The sequence below is a fragment of the Syngnathus acus genome, chromosome 6 (genome assembly GCF_901709675.1).
Source record: "Syngnathus acus chromosome 6, fSynAcu1.2, whole genome shotgun sequence".
NCBI classification, from domain to species: domain Eukaryota; kingdom Metazoa; phylum Chordata; class Actinopteri; order Syngnathiformes; family Syngnathidae; genus Syngnathus; species Syngnathus acus.
The window spans coordinates 16,303,704-16,318,990 of record NC_051092.1 but is presented as its reverse complement, the minus strand read 5'-3'; the positions used below and the strand labels follow the sequence as shown (position 1 = coordinate 16,318,990).

At 40.6% G+C, this 15,287-nt stretch overlaps 3 protein-coding genes across 7 annotated transcripts in view; 1 reads left to right on the top strand and 2 right to left on the bottom strand.

Annotated features, from left to right (window-relative positions):
- Positions 1 to 15,287, bottom strand: part of adat1 (adenosine deaminase tRNA specific 1) — a 525,603-nt gene that overhangs the window by 54,556 nt on the left and 455,760 nt on the right. The window lies entirely within an intron of this gene.
- exoc3l1 (exocyst complex component 3-like 1) overlaps positions 1 to 15,287 on the bottom strand; it is a 490,744-nt gene that overhangs the window by 241,083 nt on the left and 234,374 nt on the right. The window lies entirely within an intron of this gene.
- ciapin1 (cytokine induced apoptosis inhibitor 1) overlaps positions 1 to 15,287 on the top strand; it is a 49,335-nt gene that overhangs the window by 2,693 nt on the left and 31,355 nt on the right. For 4 of the 5 annotated variants that reach the window (XR_005098167.1, XR_005098165.1, XM_037253711.1 and 1 more), the window contains exons 2-5: positions 3,162 to 3,324; positions 3,403 to 3,546; positions 6,005 to 6,084; positions 13,299 to 13,467. Coding sequence is in view for 2 of the 5 variants with exons in the window: in XM_037253711.1 (XP_037109606.1) it covers positions 3,168 to 3,324; positions 3,403 to 3,546; positions 6,005 to 6,084; positions 13,299 to 13,467 (550 nt within the window). In the remaining 3 variants the exon portion in view is untranslated. Of the gene's footprint in view, positions 1 to 3,146; positions 3,325 to 3,402; positions 3,547 to 6,004; positions 6,085 to 13,298; positions 13,468 to 15,287 lie in introns of all 5 variants that reach the window. The other variant, XR_005098166.1, reaches the window with a different exon arrangement.

Below are 15,287 nucleotides of genomic sequence, written 5' to 3'. Positions count from 1 at the left end.
TTCTATTACTTCACACAAACACTACATCCATCTGCTCCTGGTTCGGCCCAGCGGTCAAAATTTAGAACCCAATTTGGCCCGCCAGTCAAAAGATTTGCCCACTCCTGATCTACCCAAAACGTATTCATTTTCCCTGAGTGTTTTCAATAATCAGACTTATATTTTGTTTCATTCAGTATATTTTCAGCACACAGTGCTTAAGTACATTTTGAACATGTCATCAGATTTCAGACTTCTAAGTCATTACCTTGTGCTCCCCAGTGTTCAGACTGAGACACTACCGTGATTACATTTACATACTGTCAATAACTCTTTTGAAACCCAAACACTAGCAGTATTCGGGTTTTTAAAAGCCATGTAAACGCACACAAGTAATACTTTTAAGGTCTTCTTCAGGTTTTTAGAAACCTAACGTTCGCAGGCTGAGCGGCGATTGGTTGACATCTGAGCCCTGAGCACTTCATTCTCAGGCAACGTGGCAAAATGTTTTTCTAAGGAGTTGAATGAACATGGAAAATAATGACGTTTTATAATTCAATATAGACATAATGTTAAGTCTTTACTGCTGAAAATTGCAAAAATTGTAAAGTACCCCTTTAACTTGAATATGGACTGCATGTAGTAAATGTACAGTGGTACCTTGAATTACGAACGCCTATACTTATGAACACTTCGAGATACGAACCGGAGCCTCGTGTTTTTTTTTCTTTCCATCTACCGTATTTTTCGGACTAAAAGTTTCTCGGGAATATAGGTCGCATTAACCATAAAATGCACAATAACGTGAAAAATAATAATATTATCAAACCATCCGTGTCACTCCAAATCATTAAATCCATCGATCAAATTCCTCGTCCTTTGTCAACAATGCCGCGCGTGCGCCCTGACGTCAGCCTCGTCGTTATTCCACAGATCTAGTATATAACTATATTGTAGTGTTAACAAAGTACAAGGAAAGACGTGGGTTTGTTAACCGGTGTTTATTTAACAAAACAAGAGTTCAACAAGCCAACAACTACTGAACTGTAACGATAAAAACATATACCGTGTTTTTCCATGCATAATGCGCCCCGTGCATAATACGCACCCTAAAAATGGCATGTCGATGCTGGAAAAAAGCCTGTACCCATGTATAATACGCACCCAAATTTTGACTCTTACTTAAGTCCGTAAACGTAAAATTATTTCAGAAAAAAGATCATCTTTGGGAACAACCGGATGTTATTCTGCCGGTCAGTATCACTGCGCATGCAGTAACAAACTCGATAGCGAAGAAATGTTTCGGATTTGTGTAGGGTACATTGTGACAGCAAACGAGCAGGTGATCGAGCAAGCGTCTGATACGAGAGCATTGTGTTCGTATGGCGCGTGTTTGAAGTGAACAGCAGAGAAGAAAGGAACAAGGCAAAGTGTTGTGAAATAAAATATTACCTGTTATACGCATTTAGGTAGAGAACTGAACTCTCGCTCTTTATATAGCTGACGTGTCTTGCGCATCTGTTCTGCGCATCTGTAATGGCGGCCTCCGTAGGATATCCGGTTTGCGATGGAGATTAAAAAACAAACAATATTTGACAATAACACACCATCAAGGATTGCACCATCGCATCAAACGATGTGTCGTCAATTATGAATTTTACTGACTAAGTGTGTTGGGCAGGATGGCTGAATGCGATGCGCGATTGACAACAAACAAGAAGAAAGGTGTGATTTCAAGTTTTATTTCAAGGGAGATTTTCTTAAAAAATTGTTGTACCCATGCATAATGCGCACCCCAGATTGTAGGACAATAAATTAGTTAAATTTTGCGCATTATGCATGGAAAAACACGGTACAAGTTGCTACACGAAATAAAATATATCAAATAACTATAACATAAATAGTTCACCGCCACACGGCCCCAAGCACCGGCGTCGACTTCCAGGCGTGTGGCGGCGTGGACTTCCATCCCCGGAGGTGGCACTTCCAGCCACGGAGGTGGAAGAGAGCTCCATAGAATAGGACCGGGCGTGCGTAAAAGCCATGTCCGAGCCCCATCCACCGTCCCCGGACAGCCACCCGGCCGAGCACCGGCCCCCGACTTTCATCCACGGAGGAGAAAGAGAGCTCCGTAGAGTAGGACCAGGCGTGCGTAAAAGCCATAATAGTTTTTCAAACCTGTGTCACTCCAAATCATTAAATCCTTCAAACTCTTCGTCCTCTGTGTCACTTACAAACAAAGCCGCTAATGATGCCGGTAGTACGTGGGGCCCTTCGTCATCTTCGTCATCCCGTGATCGAATCTTTGTCCTTTATGTAAACAACCGCCGCGCCACACCGCGCCGCGCCGCGCTGCTGACGTCACTTAAAATTCAAATTACAGTAATCCCTTGCTACATCGCGGTTCGTTTATCGCGGTTTCATTTTATTTATTTATTTTTTGAAAATTTGTGAAGAAATTCACATATAAGTCACTCCTCAGTATAAGTCGCCCCCCCACCCAAACTATGAAATAAACCGCGACTTATAGTCCGAAAAATACAGTACTTACTAATCAATTTTCGACTTCAAAACCGACGCTCTCGGGGTATTTTTAGCGAGTGTAGAAAAATAACAGGTTACCCCCTCCCCAAGCAATGTTCGGTCAAGGAGGTCAAGAGTAAAGCTAGATTTATTTTTTGTTTGACAAAGCAAAAATAAAGCTGTTGTTTTGGTTTTCTGTGTGTTTAACACAGAGTAATAGGGAAAAATATGTGACCTTTGCGATAGTCCGGCACACATTATTTGCTTTTACATTTATTTTAATGGGAAACATTGCTTCTACTTACAAACTTTTCTACTTACAAACCTGATTGTGGAACCAATTAAGTTCGTAAGAAGATGTACCAATCTAGTATGTCAAAATATCACATTCATTGCTGTAAATTCCTTGCAGTAAACCCATGCTGTAATGCCTTTCATAGTGAATTTAGACAATACATTACGTCAATCAAGTGCTCTGACAAACAAAATTCTTTGGAAATGATGGAAGTTTGCACTGATTTAAATGTATGCTATGAACCCTAAGATAGAACATGCTAGCTTTTTCCATTTTCCTGATCAAAAAATACATAAACTGGGCTAGTTAATGAAAAATGGACCATCGTCGCTTTTGTATCCCTTTAAAGGAATCTTTCTTCCAGGTGATTATGGCGGACCTCGGTGTCAAAATGGGAGATATAGTCCTGTTGGTATGGGCTCAACCATTATCACCTATCACCTTAAAACAGTTTGCAGAGGCTCTTGGTACCATCGTTGGTCCCAATGGCCGAGTTTCAGTGGAAAACATGGAAATGCTTATGCTTTGTGAGTATGACTTATTACTCTTCTTCTGTCTAATTGTCATGTCACAAACAAGTTGACCATTTACCTTTCTCTCCTTAGCCTCCTATGCTGAATCCTCATTCGACTGGGTGCTCTCTTGCCTTCTGCCGGACATCATTTCTATCCACAGTTCAGAGACTCTGGCAGAGATGGCCAGAGTACTCAAACCCGGTGGCAAAGTAGTTCTGGATGAACCTGTTACAGGTCAGATACATTTCTCATGGTCAGTATTAATATATACTGTACATTGGGGTTTGTTTGTTTATTGATTAGCAGATTGCAGTAGTAGTTACAATATTACAAATAAAACATAAAATCACACACCATAAAAATTCTTTAGAATTTCTTTTTGTTGAGTGAATTTTGCTTTTGGTTGGGTGACACATCTGTGCATTGATTGCAAGAAACTGGCTAAGGTTAACTTTTCACAGAGGTGGGAACTTTACCAAATTTTGCTGATCGGTCCTTCCTCCGTTTCCTGGACACCTTCCGTCCCCACCTGTCCATCTTAATCCTCCTTTGGTCCCCGTCCTTTCTTGTCATTCAATAGGGCTTCTGTCACTCTGTCCATCATCAGTCTGAAAATAGTCCATAGTCCAACAGATGACAAACCCAATTTAAAATGGTGGCATGCATATGTCAGAATTGAAATGCCTTGCCTTAACCAGGATCCCTCTCTGAATTTTAGCGAAGAGTAGAATAAAATTGGAGATTTCATAATACAATAATTAACCTCTTACTATGTGGCTAATATACTATGTATATCCACTTAACTTACGGACACCCACCTCCGGGTTTTTTTAAGCGTAATGAAAACTTTATTTGCCAATGTTGCTCAGCACTCAGGTCACAACCAGTTACAGCTTCAGAAAAATGATAAGCCGTGATTGGCTTGTGACCTGAGTAACTGTGATATTATTTTCAATCAAGAGGAAGTGACAAAATGACCTCCCCTGAGATGGATAAAAATTTGGGGATTTTGCTGCTTTAACTCGTATTCCACAAACGCAGTGTTGATCAGAATGCCATGTTTAGACTAGTAGGGGCACATACGAATCAGGGCTGTGGACTCGGTCGGATTTTTGCACCGAGTCCGAGTCCGGCCTCTTGACCACCGAGTCAGAGTCAGAGTCAGAGTCCGGCTGTCCATTTTTTCTGTTAATTCATGTGACTGCTTAGTCTTTATTCAAGGCTAATTTAGATCAAAATCTAAATAATTACAACAGTTTTGTGATGGCTTTGTCTTTATTAAACATATAAACGAATACAATAAACAGATACTTTCAAGTTTCAATTCAACGACTTGAGTTTGTTCTTAGGAACAAAATCGCCTCAACCAAGTCAGCCTTCATCGCGCCGCGCTGATCAGACATGATAAACTTGAGCCCGGAAAACAGGCGCTCTACGCTGACTTGGCTGATTGGCATTGCTGTTAGTGTCCGAGTCGCTGCCTTGAGGCCGGACGGATAACGATCAGCTGTAACAAATGGGCTCTCTTTCATTCGACCAAGTGCCAACATTGCCCCAATTTCTTCATCTATGTCGGTTGGCGAGGTGGCGGCCGACAAACGCCGGCGGCGCTCAATGCTGTCAAGTTATTTTTCAAACTCATCCTCCTCCGTCGATGTGGAGCCATCAACAAATAATTAGTGACGACCCCACAACTATCGAAACACATCAATGATATAAGCTGGGTGACATAATCGTCCTTGACATTGGTACATAATGTAAACATTAGCCTAAGTGCAACTCAACGTGGCCGCATTGATCGTAAGCAGGGCTGTGGACAGTATTCCTACGCGCATTCTCAGCAGCATGATGAAAATAAAATTGAACGTATTTTTTTTATTGTCGGACTCGGTGGACTCGGTCAAAATCAGCACCGAGTCCGAGTCCGGCAAAAATGACCGAGTCCGACCGAGTCCGAGTCCGAGTCCACAGCCCTGCGACATATTATGAAAAAAAATTTTGTTTATCTATGTGTGCCCTGCGATTGTCTGGCACCCAGTTAGCGGGTACTTCGCCTACCACAAACCTGAGTTCCGAACATTTTAAGATGCAATCAGATCTGCAGGCTCAGTGAGCACTCAATCAGTCTCAAGCCCACAAAAATGATTGGTAAAGGTTAAACGGTATAATATATCTCAATTAGCACAAATTCAAATATACACACAGTTATATAAATGAGTGGTGACTATCGCTATATGCTATAAGCTAGTTTGCAATTGATTTAACATTAGTATTGGAACATTATAGGCATTGGTTTTATGTTACGTTATTAACAACAACCTCTTTTTTGTCAACTTACCACAATGTCCTAGCAGTGAACTGAGACGTGTTTTTACCTTCTGGCATTTTTGTGCCCCGAATCACACGATCCGAATGATGATCCGTCACCCATGCATGTCATTTACTTTTTGATAGTTGAACGGCCACAGGAGGGTGCCATCAATATTGGTGTATTAGTGTAAACTAGAAAACTTGAAATATGACTTGTAGCAACCTGTCTAGTTGCCCATCTCTAGTTTGCCATCTCTAGTTGACAACAAATTTTAAAAAGAAAACAAACGACAACATGGATTATAACATGGATTCACTTCTTTTTATCTGTACGATCAATTTCACATCCACATTGTATTCAGATGTTGTCTTGTTGTTTTAGGAGTTGAAGCAGAGAGTGTGAGGACTGCTGAGAAGCTGATGTCCGCAATCAAGTTATCAGGCTTGGTGTCAGTGGCAGAGGTGGGTAGAACTGGATGGAGATTTCTTTGACGCTAAAAGTGGCCAAAGGTTATACAATAGGAATGCTACCAAAATGTGAGTAAAAAAAAAGCCTCAGTGAAAAGAAAAAAAACGTTTTATCTGTAATTATATGCATTATTCTGAGGGGGGAAAACAATGCAGAGAGAATATCTGGCGCAAGTGGCACAGAGATCAAATCAAATCAAATTTGCCAAGTTTGAGCATGCCAAACAAGGAATTTGACTCCGGTACATCTCGGCCTCTGTACAACATTTAGGTAGCTTACAACATTCAGGACAACGTGCAGAAATTGGAGGGGAGTAGTTCGAACAGACTGCAACCTGGGTGAGAAGGGTCTGTAGAGATGTTACTTGCACGTTTCCTGGTCCTGGACAGGTACAAGTCCTGGATAGATGAGAGGTTGGTCCCGATTATCTTTTCTGCAGTCCTGATTGTCCGTTGCAGTCTGTGCTTGTCTTGTTTGGTGGCCGATCCAAACCAGACAGTGATGAAGGTGCAGAGGATAGACTGGATGATGGCAGTATAGAAGGTCTTTAGCAGCTCCTGTGGCAGGTTGAACTTCCTGAGCTGTCTCAGAAAGTAGAAAGTATTGGGCCTTCTTCCGGACAGAGTCTATGTGGCTGGTCCATTTCAGGTCCCGAGAGATTGTGGATCCCAGGAACTTGAAGGTGTCTGTGGAGAGAATAGTATTACTGTGGATAGTGAGGGGTGGAAGTGGTGAAGGGTCTCTCCTGAAGTCCACTGTCATCTCCACGGTCTTGAGCGGGTTCAGCTCCAGGTGGTTTTGGCTGCACCAGTGGACAGGCCGCTCCACCTCCTGTCTGTACGCAGTCTCGCCACCGTCCCGGATCAGTCCGATGAGAGTGGTGTTGTCCGCATACTTCAGGAGCTTCACAGAAATGTCGCTTGAGGAGCAATCTTAGTGTAGAGCACATGTGTCAAACGCAAGGCCCGGGGCCAGATACGGCCTGCCACATCATTTTATGTGGCCCGCGAAGACAAATTGTGCATCAAATTCGTGTCATTACTAGAATTGCAAATTGTCTTCACTTTTAATAATAGCTTTGATTTTAAATATTTGACCAATTTTTACTCGTCTGATTTGAAAACGAGTTATTTGTCAGTTTGTTTTGTAGCTTTTACTGTATATAATATGAGGTGCTCATACATTTTTTTTGGGTTGACAGTCATAATGGCCCTCCGAAAGAAGCTATGACTACAATAGGGCCCGCGAAAAAAATTAGTTTGACACCCCTGGTGTAGAGAGAGAAGAGCAGTGGGGAGAGGACACACCCCTGGGGGGCCAGTATTGGTGGACGTCAGTGCACACTTAACTACCTGTGAAAAGAGCCATTCTCCCTTAAATGTTGTTTTTGAGGGGTGATGGTGCAGGTTAATATACAATGGTGGTGGCTTCTTTCGGCTTTTACCCGAAGGGGGCCGCCACAGCGAAACACCCGTTTTTTGTCCAGATGATTTGCATGAGAAATGTTTGGCACAGTTTTTACACCGGATGCCCCTCATGACGCAATTCTCTGCATTTACCCGGGCTTGGGAACGGCACAGGGGAGACACTGACATGTGCCCCCCCATGGCTGCATATGGTTCTCTGACCGGGAATTGAACCCAGGCCGCGGGCGATGAAAGCTCAGCTTAAAATACAATTTTTCAAGTGTCTGTGCAAACACACAAGCTCCCTGTTGCACACTGTAGACCGCTGTGTGCAACACCAGATCAAATAAGTAAGTAAATAAGTAAGTTAGTAAGTAAATAACTAAGTAAGTAAATAAATAAGTAAATAAGTAAATAAGTAATTAATTAATTAAGTAATTAAGTAAGTAAGCAAGTAAGTAAGTAAATAAGTAAAATATTGTCAATGAGAACTTTAACTTGCTCGGGGTTGGATTTTATTTTGTGTAACAGCTCGTTCCTTTTCTGTCGGCCTTTTGCGCTCTCTCGCAATAATGTCCCGATCCCCTGTCCCATCTTGAGTCTTTGTACAATCCCAACAGCTTTCAAATTATATTTCTGCTGAATGACTTCATTCAGTCCATATTTTTCCCTCCATAAACTCGCCTGCCACTTTGGCTTCACTGCATGTTTTGCATAGTAGACCTTTCTCACTCGAAAAAGAGAAAATCACACCCAGTTTCACCCTTTGTTCTTATATTTGCACACACTCCCGACAGCCATTCCATCTTAAAAGAACCGCCGCATCTCTTATTTACTTTGGCTTGGCGAGTGGATGTGTCGCTGTTCATTCGTTTCGCCATGATGAGGGGTTAGCTCACTTAGCATTTGCAGCTCCTGACTCCGCCGCACTGTTGTTAGCTAGCTAACCTGCCCGGCACGAATGGGCAGGACACTGTCAATGCTATGATTGGCTATGTAGCGTGAGTGAACCATATATCATTGGCTGGACACCTGTCAATCGCTGATTTACACTACAAAAAGGCAGGGAAAGAAAATCATTCGTCCACTTAGATTAGATTACGTCTAACATTAGATATTAATCAATCAGTTTAATCAATTGTGCAGCTGCGCAGCTTAGAGGGAACAGTGTTAATATATACCGTACTGGCCTGAATATAAGATGACCCCGAATATAAGACGACCCCCTCTTTTTCAAGACTGAAGTTTGAAAAAAGACTTTTTGAACACCAAATTTAATTTTTATACAGAAAATAATTACATCTGAAACAAATGATTATAACAATATATTCGAGAGAAAAAGCATGTTATTTTGCCTCATTCAAATAATGCAAAAACTGTCTATCACATCTTCATATCTGAACATTTAAATATGTAAACTAAAGTGCAATCACATTTGTAGATGAATGGCTTCTGGTTTTTGAAATGTAAATAAACCAATCTACTGTGATAAAACAACAAAATTGCAATAACTGCATTAACCATCAAAGTGAATAATTTATTGGGTTATTGGTTTATTATTTATTCATCGCTCATTTTATTTATTTATTATTTTTTATTTATTATTTATTGTTTGTGCCTTCTTGTTTTTATTTTGTGTCGTCTACTTGTATGTCTCGTCACCGTGGGATAGAGGAAACGGAATTTCGGTTTCTTTGTGTGTCTTGACATATGAAGGGATTGACAATAAAGCTGACTTTGACTTTGAAGTCTAACTGTAGTCTTGAAACAAATCTGAATAAGGAAAAACATTGCAATATAATAATGCAAACTGCTACCGCTATTGTTGGGGAGCCTGAGGACTGTATAGGGGGTTGGCTCGGATGGTTATGCTCTCTTCACCCCCGGTTGTCGGTCAGAACACAGGAGGGAAGACGTGGTTCAGTTTTGATTGCTTTACTGAATTATTGGCAAAATAAATAAATAAATAACCATAAATGATTTACTCTCGGCAACACATCAAACATAAGTCATCGATCGAGACAACAAAATACATTTGCTGGCGACTGTTAATCACCGTGCCGCTGCGTAACGGCTACTCGTACGATGCGAGGCAAACTTAAAGGAGCGCGCCGGAGCTGTCAATCAAACGGCGCGCACACAAAGCAAACCGCGATCGGACAAATGGCACAACAGTGGACAGTAGTAACAATGAAATGTATATACTCACTTTGTGTCAAAGACGCACACGATCACAGCTACATACTCAGTCGATACCAGCAACCTTTAATTTACCGCTGCGCACAAGTGAAAATCGGTATAATGTCTAGACCCCGAATATAAGACGACCCCACTTTTTCAGTCTTATTTCAATGCAAAAAACATCGTCTTATATTCGGCCAAAACGGTATATTACAAACCAGATTCGGTTGAAGTTGGGAAGTTGTGTAAAATGTAAATAAAAGCAAAATACAACAATTTGAAAATCCTTCTCAACCCATATTCAATTGAATACACTACAAAGACAACGTATTTAATGTTCAAACTGATAAACTTAATTGATTTTGCTAAATAATAATTAACTTAGTATTTCATGGCTGCAACACGTCCAGTAGAAGTTGGGAAAGGTGGCAAAATATACTGAGAAAGCTGAGAAAAGCTCATCAAACACGTATTTGGAACATCCCACATGTGATCAGGCTAATTGAGAACACGTGGGTACCATGATTGGGTATAAAAGGAGCCTCCTCAAACATGCTCAGTCATTCACAAGCAAGGATGGGGCGAGGTTCACCACTTTGTCCACAACTGCGTGAAAAAATAGTTGAACAGTTTAAGAACGTTTCTCAACGCAAAATTGCAAGGAATTTAGGGATTTCAACATCTATGGTCCATAATATCATCAAAAGGTCCAGAGAATCTGGTGAGATCACTGCACGTAAGCGCCACGGCCGGAAACCAAGACTGAATGACCGTGACCTTCGATCCCTCAGACAACAACATCCAGAAACGCCGCCGGGTTCTCTGGGCCCGAGCTCATGTAAAATGGACTGATGCACAATGGAAAAGTGTTTTGTGGTCTGATGAGTCCACTTTCCAAATTGTTTTTGGAAACACTGGACGTCGTGTCCTCCGGACCAAAGAAGAAGCGGACCATCCGGATTGTTATCAACGCAAAGTTCAAAAGCCAGCATCTGTGATGGTATGGGTGTGCATTAGTTCCCATGGCATGGGTGACTTACATTTCTGTGAAGGCAACATAAATGCTGAAAAGTACATACAAATTTTGGAGCAACATATGCTGCCATCCAAGCAACGTCTTTTTCATGGCCGCCGCCGCTGCTTATTTCAGCAAGATAATGCCAATCCACTTTCTCCACGTGTTACAACAGCGTGGATTCGAAGTAAAAGAGTCCAGGTTCTCCCTTGGCCCGCTTGCAGTCCAGACCTGTCTCCCATGAAAATGTGTGGGACATTATGAAGCGTAAAATACGACAGGGAAGACCCCGGACTGTTGAACAACTGAAGCGGTTCATCAAGCAAGAATGGGAAAGAATTCCACATGAGAAGCTAAGAGAATTAGTCTCCTCTCTTTCAAAACGTTTATTGAGTGTTATTAAAAGGAAAGGGGATGTGACAAAGTGGTAAACATGCCCTTTCCCAACTTCTACAGCACGTGTTGCAGCCATGAAATTCTAAGTTAATTATTATTTGAAAAATAAAATAAAGTTTATGAATTTGAGCATTAAATATGTTGTCTTTGTAGTGTATTCAATTGAATATAGGTTGAAAAGGATTTTCAAATCATTGTATATTGTTTTTATTTACATTTTACACAATTTCCCTAATTCAACCGAATCCGGTATGTATGTATGTATGTATGTGTATATATATACAGTGCCTTGCGAAAGTATTCGGCCCCCTTGAACCTTTCAACATTTCGCCACATTTCAGGCTTCAAACATAAAGATATAAAATTTAAATTTTTTGTCAAGAATCAACAAGTGGGACACAATCGTGAAGTGGAACGGAATTTATTAGATAATTTAAACTTTTTTAACAAATAAAAAACTGAAAAGTGGGGCGTGCAATATTATTCGGCCCCTTTACTTTCAGTGCAGCAAACTCACTCCAGACGTTCAGTGAGGATCTTTGAATGATCCAATGTTGTCCTAAATGACTGATGATGATAAATAGAATGCACCTGTGTGTAATCAAGTCTCCGTATAAATGCACCTGCTCTTTGATAGTCTCAGGGTTCTGTTTAAAGCGCAGAGAGAACCATGAAGACAAAGGAACACACCAGGCAGGTCCGAGATACTGTTGTGGAGAAGTTTAAAGCCGGATTTGGATACAAAAAGATTTCCCAAGCTTTAAACATCTCAAGGAGCACTGTGCAAGCAATTATATTGAAATGGAAGGCGTATCAGACCACTGCAAATCTACCAAGACCCGGCCGTCCCTCCAAACTTTCATCTCAAACAAGGAGAAGACTGATCAGAGATGCAGCCAAGAGGCCCATGATCACTCTGGATGAACTGCAGATAACTACAGCTGAGGTGGGAGAGTCTGTCCATAGGACAACAATCAGTCGTGCACTGCACAAATCTGGCCTTTATGGAAGAGTGGCAAGAAGAAAGCCATTTCTCAAAGATATCCATAAAAAGTCTCGTTTAAAGTTTGCCACAAGCCACCTGGGAGACACACCAAACATGTGGAAGAAGGTGCTCTGGTCAGATGAAACCAAAATCGAACTTTTTGGCCGATTCTTCAAGATGATATATTTGGTCAGAATGTTTGCTGTTTGATGTGATCTCATAAGATAAACATCTTTCATTAATCTGACCTGCAGGCACTGAAGTGATGGAGACTGTTATTCATAATAATAGTGTCGTATTTTATGAGAATCACTGATAGCAGTTTTTTAGTGATTTTTTTTTTTTTAATGCTGTTAATAAATGCATTTGTTTTCAAAAAACTTGTTTGGAATATCCATGCTTTACTACCTACTAAAGGCCAAAATCTTTTATGCAATGACCTTTACAGGTCGCTTATATTACTTCACACAAACACTACGTCCATCTGCTCCTGGTTCGGCCCTCCGGTCCAAATTTAGAACCCAGTTCTGGACTAGATATATCAAATAAATATAATATAAACAACAATTTTATCGAACCATCCGTGTCACTCCAAATCAACAAATTCATCAGAATCTTCGTCTAACGTGTCACTTAAAAAAAAAAAAAACCAGAAAAAAAAAAACCCAGCTGTTGACACCGGAACTATGTGCGCCGCTGACGTCAGACTAGATATATCAAATAAATGTAATATAAACAACAATTAACGAACCATCAGTGTCACTCGAAATCACTAAATCCACCGGAATATTCATCCTCTGTGTCAAAACCCCCCCCCCCTAAAAACAGCTCAATTTAGAAGTTTTATTTTGACTTTTTTTTTTTTTTAATTTGGAAAAAAATCTGTGAAGTAGTGAAACCGCGATAAACGAACCGCGATGTAGCGAGGGATTACTGTATATGAATTGCGGTAATTCTTGCTTTATTGAACCTGTTCAAAAACTTGAAAAGGACTCTCTCACACAGCCTGTTCAGTGTCCTACCCTGATAAAAGTAATAGCTTTTTTGTGTTTTGACGGTATGATGTGTCTGTCATATTTGTAAACGTCAATGAATAAATCGAAATCGCAGTTTCTGGCAAAAGAATTGCAATTCAAATTAGGGCTGAACGATTTTAGGAAAACTATGACTTTCACCTTTTATTTGTAATCAGTTGTGTTTGTTTGAATCTTCTTTCCCCTGTAGGTTAGTAACACACAACTGACTTCAGAGGCTTTGAAGACCCTCCTGACAGCTACGGGTTACCATGGAAACACGCTGACCAGAGTACGCTTATCTGCAGCCAAACCGAATTTTGAAGTTGGATCGTCCAGTTCAATAAAGTTATCATTTGGGAAAAATACTCCTCAGCCAGGTATTGTGGGTATAAAACAAATTGCCTTGCAAACACATTAGCATAGTTTCTTTTACCATCACACTCATGCATGTCTTTGGTTATTTGTCCAAAGTGATCCTTCTCTGTCACCAATCAAAAACAGTGTGTCGATACACATTTTACATACAGTGTACTGTACAACGTAGTTAGTATGTAGAGAACAGCATGAGTCCATTTTATTTCTACAGCCCTCAATCACAAAAAAGTCTCAAAAAGCCAAAGTCCACAGTTGACAAGCACAAACATGTGAGTGATTACTTCACAAATATTGACTCATGCTAAACATTGGAAATGTGTTTTCTTTAGATCACTTTTGTAGCAAGTACTCCCCTGCTGGTCATAGCTACAGTGCGAGGTTATAAAATTGAAATGATTTTTGTTATCTTACGTCAGGCTTGGGCAACTTCAGTCCTCAAGGAATGAATGTGTGAGTATTCTGGATTGTTTCATGTTTCCCATCTTCTCACACCCGATTCCAATGATCAGCTCCTCAGCAAGCTCTACAGAAGCTGGATAACAATCATGATGATTTGAATCAGGTCTGTTGGAGCAGGGAGACACATAAAACATCCAGAATACCGGCCCTCGTACACCGGTGTGGCCCACCCTGATTTATGGCGTACATCAACCGAGAGGAGGGGCCGTTAAGTGTAAATAATATTACTCATAAATACGAAAAATATGATACGACTGATACTATAAATATGTAATACTCTATATGAAAATGCTTACGTTTGTTTATACAGGAGAGTGCTGAATTTTCATTTTAATGTTTGAGCTCTGAACATTCATTCACCTTTCGGAACCGCTTATCCTTATGAGGGCCGTGGGTCTGTTAGAGCTTTCCCCAGTCTCTTTGGGTGGAGGCAGGGCACACTCTGAACTGGTCGCCAGCCAATTGCAGGGCACACATAGACAAACAAGCAGTGCGCAGTGATACTGACCGGCAGAATAACATCCGGTTGTTCCCAAAGATGATCTTTATTCTGAAATAATTTTACGTTTACGGACTTAAGTAAGAGTCAAAATTTGGGTGCGTATTATACATGGGTACAGGCTTTTTTCCAGCATCGACATGCCATTTTTAGGGTGCGTATTATGCACGGGGACGCATTATGCACGGAAAAAGACGGTATTCTATTTTTATTTTGAATTGCCTTTCAAGATGACATGTCTGTTCTTGGTGTTGGATTTTATTAAATGAATTTCCCAACAAAACTGCGACTTATACTCCGGTGCGACTAGTATATATGTCTTTTTCTTCTTTAATATGCATTTTATGGCTGGTAGGCCTTATACTCTGGAGCGACTTATAGTCCGGAAAATACGGTACTTATTTTACCGGGGAATTTACCAATTAATTCATTAAAAATTCTACAACGTGATTTCCTGGATTCTTTCCCCCCATTCTGTCTCTCATAGTTGAAGTGAACCTATGATGAAAATTACAGGCATCTCTCATCTTGTAAGTGGGAGAACTTCCAAAATTGGTGGTTGACTAAATACTTTTTTGCCCCAGTGTACATGCATACATTCTTGATTTTTTTTTGTTTTATGTGACGCCGATGACCAGAACATAGCAACCCTGCATAGCAAGTCAAAGTCAAAGTCAAGTCAAAGTCAGCTTTATTGTCAATCCCTTCATATGTCAAGACACACAAAGAAACCGAAATTCCGTTTCCTCCATCCCACGGTGACGAGACATACAAGTAGGCGACACAAAACAAAAACAAGAAGAAATAAATAATAAATAAAATAAAACGAGCGATGAATAAAAACAGACCAATAACCCATTGAAT